This window comes from Chionomys nivalis, chromosome X, assembly GCF_950005125.1.
Source record: "Chionomys nivalis chromosome X, mChiNiv1.1, whole genome shotgun sequence".
NCBI classification, from domain to species: Eukaryota; Metazoa; Chordata; class Mammalia; order Rodentia; family Cricetidae; genus Chionomys; species Chionomys nivalis.
This window is the reverse complement of record NC_080112.1, coordinates 46,964,463-46,970,924: the sequence shown is the minus strand read 5'-3', so window position 1 is coordinate 46,970,924 and position 6,462 is coordinate 46,964,463. Positions and strand designations below refer to the sequence as shown.

The following is a 6,462-nucleotide window of genomic DNA, read 5'->3' as shown; positions in this document are numbered from 1 at the left end:
GTACCTATACTCCTTAATGTATTTCACAATATAGAAACCAAAGAGTCATTGCCAAATTCCTTTTATGAAGCTACAGTTACCCTGATACCAAAACCACACAAAGAACCAACTAAGAAAGAGAATTACAGGCCTATCTCTCTCATGGACATCGACACAAAAATTCTCAATAAAATACTGGCAAACCGAATCCAAGAACACATTAGAAAAATTATCCATTATGATCAAGTAGGTTTCATCCCAGAGATGCAGGGCTGCTTGAACATATGCAAATCTATCAATGTAATCCACCATATAAATAAACTGAAAGAAAAAAACCATATGATCATTTCATTAGATGTTGAAAAAGCATTCGACAAAATTCAACATCCCTTTATGATAAAGGTCTTGGAGAGATTAGGGATACAAGGGTCATACCTAAATATAATAAAAGCTATTTACAGCAAGCTGACAGCTAACATCAAATTAAACGGAGAAAAACTCAAAGCCATCCCACTAAAATCAGGAACACGAAAAGGATGTCCACTCTCTCCATACCCCTTCAATATAGTTCTTGAAGTTCTAGCAATAGCAATAAGACAACATAAGGGGATCAAGGGGATTCGTATTGGAAAGGAAGAAGTTGAGGTTTCGTTATTTGCAGATGATATGATAGTATACATAAGCGACCCCAAAAACTCTACCAAAGAACTCCTACAGCTGATAAACACCCTTAGTAATGTGGCAGGATACAAGATCAACTCCAAAAAAATCAGTTGCCTTCCTATACACTAAGGATAAGGAAGCAGAGAGGGAAATCAGAGAAGCATCACCTTTCACGATAGCCACAAATAGCATAAAATATCTTGTGTAACTCTGACCAAGGAAGTGAAAGATCTATTTGACAAGAACTTTAAGTCTTTGAAGAAAGAAATTGAAGAGGACACCAGAAAATTGAAGGATCTCCCTTGCTCTTGGATTGGGAGGATCAACATAGTAAAAATGGCAATTCTACCAAAAGCAATCTATAGATTCAATGCAATCCCCATCAAAATCCCATCAAAATTCTTCACAGACCTGGAGAAGACAATAATCAACTTTATATGGAAAAACAAAAAACCTAGGATAGCCAAAACAATCTTATACTATAAAGGATTGTCTGGAGGCATTACCATCCCTGACTTCAATCTCTATTACAGAGCTACAGTATTGAAAACAGCATGGTATTGGCGTAAAAACAGAGAAGTCGGCCAATGGAATCGAATAGAAGACCCTAGCTTTAACCCACAAACCTATGAACACCTGATTTTTGATAAAGGAGCTAAAAGTATACAATGGAAAAAAGAGAGCATCTTCAACAAATTGTGCTGGCAAAACTGGATGTCAATCTGTAGAAGAATGAAAATAGATCCATATCTATCACCATGCACAAAACTCAAGTCCAAATGGATTAAAGACCTCAATATGAGTCTGAACACACTGAACCTGATAGAGGAGAAAGTGGGAAGTACTCTACAACACATGGGCACAGGAGACCACTTTCTACGTATAACCCCAGCAGCACAGACATTGAGGGCATCATTGAATAAATGGGACCTCCTGAGACTGAGAAGCTTCTGTAAAGCAAAAGACACTGTCACTAAGGCAAAAAGGCAACCCACTGACTGGGAGAAGATCTTCACCAACCCCGCAACTGACAAATGTCTGATCTCCAAAATATATAAAGAACTCAAGAAACTAGATCATAAAAGGCTAATCAACCCAATTATAAAATGGGGCACTGAGCTAAACAGAATTCTCAACAGAAAAAGTTCAAATGGCCAAAATACACTTAAGGTCATGCTCAACTTCCTTAGCAATCAGGGAAATGCAAATCAAGACAACTTTAAGATACCATCTTACACCGGTCAGAATGCCTAAAATAAAAAACACCAATGATAGCCTTTGCTGGAGAGGTTGTGGAGAAAGGGGTACACTCATCCATTGCTGGTGGGAATGCAAACTTGTGCAACCACTTTGGAAAGCAGTGTGATGGTTTCTCAGGAAATTCAGGATCAACCTACCCCTGGACCCAGCAATACTACTCTTTGGAATATACCCAAGAAAGAGATGACCTATCATACAACAAAAGTATATGCTCAACTATGTTCATAGCAGCATTGTTTGTAATAGCCAGAACCTGGAAACAATCTAGATGCCCTTCAATGGAAGAACGGATGAAGAAAGTATGGAATATATACATATTAGAGTACTACTCAGCAGTAAAAACAATGACTTCTTGAATTTTGCATGCAAATGAACGGAAATAGAAAACACTATCCTGAGTGAAGTAAGCCAGACCCAAAAAGAGGAACATGGGATGTACTCACTCATATTTGGTTTCTAGCCATAAATAAAGGATATTGAGCCTATAATCGTGATCCTAGAGAAGCTAAATAAGAAGGTGAACCCAAAGAAAAACATATAGGCATCCTCCTGAATATCAACCTTCATCAGGTGATGAAAGGAGACAGAGACAGAGACCCACATTGGATCACCGGACTGAAATCTCAAGGTCCAAATCAGGAGCAGAAGGAGAGAGAGCACGAGCACAGAACTCAGGACCGCAAGGGGTGCATGTACACACTGAGACAATGGGGATATTCTATTGGGAACTCACCAAGGCCAGCTGGCCTGGGTCTGAAAGAGCATGGGATAAAACCGGACTTGCTGAACATAGCGGACAATGAGGACTACTGAGAACTCAAGAACAATGGCACTGGGTTTTGATCCTACTGTACCTACTGGCTTTGTGGGAGCCTAGGCAGTTTGGATGCTCACCGTACTAGACCGGGATGGAGGTGGGTGGTCCTTGGACTTCCCACAGGGCAGGGAACCCTGATTGCTCTTAGGGCTGAGGAGGGAAGGGAACTCGGTTTGGGGAGGGGGAGGGAAATGGGAGGCTGTTACGGAGAGGAGGCAGAAATCTTTAATAAATAAATAAATTAATTAGGGCCCCAACGGAGAAGCTGAGGTCAACATCTAATTTGAAATATTAAAAGTGGATACAAAACTATTTCCGCAATGCAGACAATTAAGTGTGTTGTTGTCGGTGATGGTGCTGTTGGTAAAACATGTCTCCTGATATCCTATACAACGAACAAATTTTCATCAGAATACGTACCAACTGTTTTCAACAACTATGCAGTTACAGTTATGATTGGTGGAGAGCCATATACTTTTGGACTTTTTGATACTGCAGGGCAAGAGGATTATGACAGATTACGACCGCTGAGTTACCTACAAACAGACGTTTTTCTAGTATGTTTTTCAGTGGTTTCTCCATCCTCATTTGAAAATGTGAAAGAAAAGTGGGTGCCTGAGATAACTCACCACTGTCCAAAGACTCCTTTCTTGCTTGTTGGGACCCAAATTGATCTCAGAGATGATCCCTCTACTATTGAGAAACTTGCCAAGAGCAAACAGAAGCCTATCACTCCAGAGACTGCTGTAAAGCTGGCCCGGGATCTGAAGGCTGTCAAGTAAGTGGAATGCTCTGCCCTCACACAGAAAGGCCTAAAGAATGTGAATGATAAAGCAATATTGGCTGCCCTGGAGCCTCCAGAACCGAAGAAGAGCCGCAGGTGTGTGCTGCTATGAACGCCTCTCCAGAGCCCTTTCTGCACAGCTGGTGTTGCCATCATACTAAAAGCAATGTTTAAATCAAACTAAATATTAAAAATTAAAATTCGTTTCTGCAAAAAAAATAATAAATAAATTAATTAATTAAAAATATATTTACCAAAAAATAATAATTCTACCATAATATTGTAGCTCCTAGAAATAAATGACAGAAAAGCTACACCCATGGTACCTCAGCAATAAGACTACATAAAGAAGATATGAATGATGACAATACAAATAGACATGCTAACATGAAAGGAGAAAATATCATCGGGTCCCCTTCCATACACAGAGTATTACAGGCAATTAATAACTGTTGGAAAAAGTCTTTCCCAAGGATGAGATACCTAATTGGTTATGCAATATCAAATGGTCATTCCTAAAATCATACGCAAGCAACACTAAATGAATTAAGCAAGTTTTATTTGTGTAACTATGCATATATATAAAAGAAGAATAATCAGATAAACAGGTCATCAATTTGAGAGGAAGTGGGAAGATATGGAGGGGCTTGGGGGAAAAATAAAAGTAGGGAGTGACGTAATTAGATTTTAATTAAAATGAAAAAATTGTGCAAATTAAAAAACGTTAGTGTGCGTAACAGGCACATACCAGTCAGTTCTGAACACCAAACAAAAGAGTTCCCAGAATATACTCACTGGAGTCCAGGCATGACAGATGAGAATTCTTGTACTGTTTCATTGTTATTTCCTAAATTAGCACCTCTACCTAAAGGGTATATGTATACTAAGAGGGTATGATACCATACATAGAATAATATTTTCCAGGTATAAGTCTAATATGTATGATACCATACATAGAATAATATTTTCCAGGTATAAGTCTAATAATTTATAAATAGTCTACATATCATTTTTATATGGATAGCAGTTCTTTTTTATACATTTCCAGAATGGTAATGGTAAATACCTAACTCGTAACTGTTGAGACCAAGTTTCTGTTCTTCCTGACAGTTTCTACTTGCATTTTACTTCAAAGGGAACTGAGAGATTTAGATTTCTTTGATGGTATTTTGGCAATGGAAAAATGTCTAACCTTTCTTTCCCTATCACTGGAGAGATGTCTGTCCTACATGACCTTTATCTTTTCCTTATATGTTCCTATAAGTTTTTACTGTCCTCTCTTAAGTATCTCCTAAGTTCCCAAAAAGTTCTCTTCTCTAGAACAGTTGAGTAAGAAAGAATCATTAACATTAGTGACTTTCTCCTGCCTACTAAGGATGGCTGCAGAGGCAGGGGAACTGGCTTCTATGATCAAAGAAAAAAAAGGGTTCATTATCATGCCTGAATCATTAATAAACTTCAAAGAGGACTTAATTCCCCCTGGAGAAATCTTAGGAAAATTACAACTTATCTGAGGGACGTTGTTCCTTCAATCATGACTGACAAAAGGAAACTATAAGTTACCATAAAGGTGAACAGCAAAATCTTGGAGAGCTTGAAGCAATGTCCTCCCTAGGAGCTGTGCAGGATCTGCAGAATCCATAGATTCTTGTTGAGTGGAGGAGGGGGATCTTCAAAGTTCTTGTCATGAGGAGCTTCCTTTGCAAAACTCTGGTGGGGGAGGTTACAGCATGGCTTCCACCACAATACCAAACTGCAATGGTGTTCAAGTTCTAACATTTCTGGGAGAGACAGGAGAGCCCAGAGGACTTTAGTATCTATAGTCTACCTTGGTGAAGAGTTGCCTTCAGGGGCTTCCCAAGATGAAAATGTTCTTGCTAGGCACTGTCATGAATTAAACTATGAGATGTTAATGACTTAAATTTATATAAGATTGATATTGCCATTATGCCTCATATATCATATATTTAATCACAGTAGCCAATTTTACCACATAGATTATTAATACATATGACATCAGGTTGGTGCAAAAACTGTAATTTTAGAATATGAATTTTTGAACTTTTTATTGTTTGAGAATCTCAGATATACATAAAATGTGTTTTGACAAAATCCACATTTTATTTCCTTCCTTCCAAGTACTGCTCTATCTCTTCCACACTACTCCTTCCCAACTCTCTTTTTAAAAACACTGAATTCATTTAGAGCATGAATTCACTTAGGTTGTAGGATCATCTACTAGAGCATGTACAGCTCTAGCCCTCTCAGGAACTACATCCCTGGAAAAGAAAGCTGACTCTCCCCATCTCCCAGAAATCATCAATTGCCAATAATGCCTCGGGTTATTTGACTATGAATTTTAAATCATATTAACCAGAGTCAAATATCTTATCAATCAAAAGAGGGTCCAATAAAATCATCAAATTTTTGTCAATGCAAAACAAAGTCATTTATTCCTATGGGACAAGAATCCATGCTTTGGAATTGTATGGATCCTTGGAAAGTATTTCTTTTTGTATTCTGTTATTTTTTGAGCTGTTTTCTCTGCAAAGGGCTGGGCATATACTCGAATAAGTGATAGTCATTTGGTAATAAAACAGGTAAAATAAGGGAAAATGTAAAACTTTATTGAATAATTCATTCAAATTTTTAAAAATTACTTTTATTTGTGTATAGGCATGGGGTAGGTGCATGGGTACTACAGACTCTTGGTGTAGTATATAGGCCAGTGTATAGGCCTGAGGGCAACTTGTGGGAGTAGGTTTTTTCCTTCCACCCTGTGGGTCCTGGAATAAGAATTAGAACTCAGGTCATCACAGCAAAATATTCACTACTTATCCCTACTCTACTCCCAGAAATTACTAATATTAACAACTCAGTAAGTACTTTTCAGGATGTTTGCTTTTGGGTTGTTACTGTTTGAGTTTGGTTTTTCATTTTCAATTTTCTGTTTTTTTTT

General features: G+C 38.0%; 1 protein-coding gene across 1 annotated transcript; it reads left to right on the top strand.

The window, feature by feature from the left end:
• Positions 1-2,975: 2,975 nt before the first annotated feature.
• On the top strand, positions 2,976-3,686 carry LOC130867836 (cell division control protein 42 homolog). The gene has a single exon (XM_057760038.1). The coding sequence runs from the start codon at positions 3,040-3,042 to the stop codon at positions 3,499-3,501; it is 462 nt and encodes a 153-aa protein (XP_057616021.1). The 5' UTR covers positions 2,976-3,039; the 3' UTR covers positions 3,502-3,686.
• Positions 3,687-6,462: the final 2,776 nt, after the last annotated feature.

Bases quoted from the DNA above. Each gene is read 5' to 3' on its own strand.
- LOC130867836 (XM_057760038.1), top strand. From the start codon at position 3,040: ATGCAGACAATTAAGTGTGTTGTTGTCGGTGATGGTGCTGTTGGTAAA.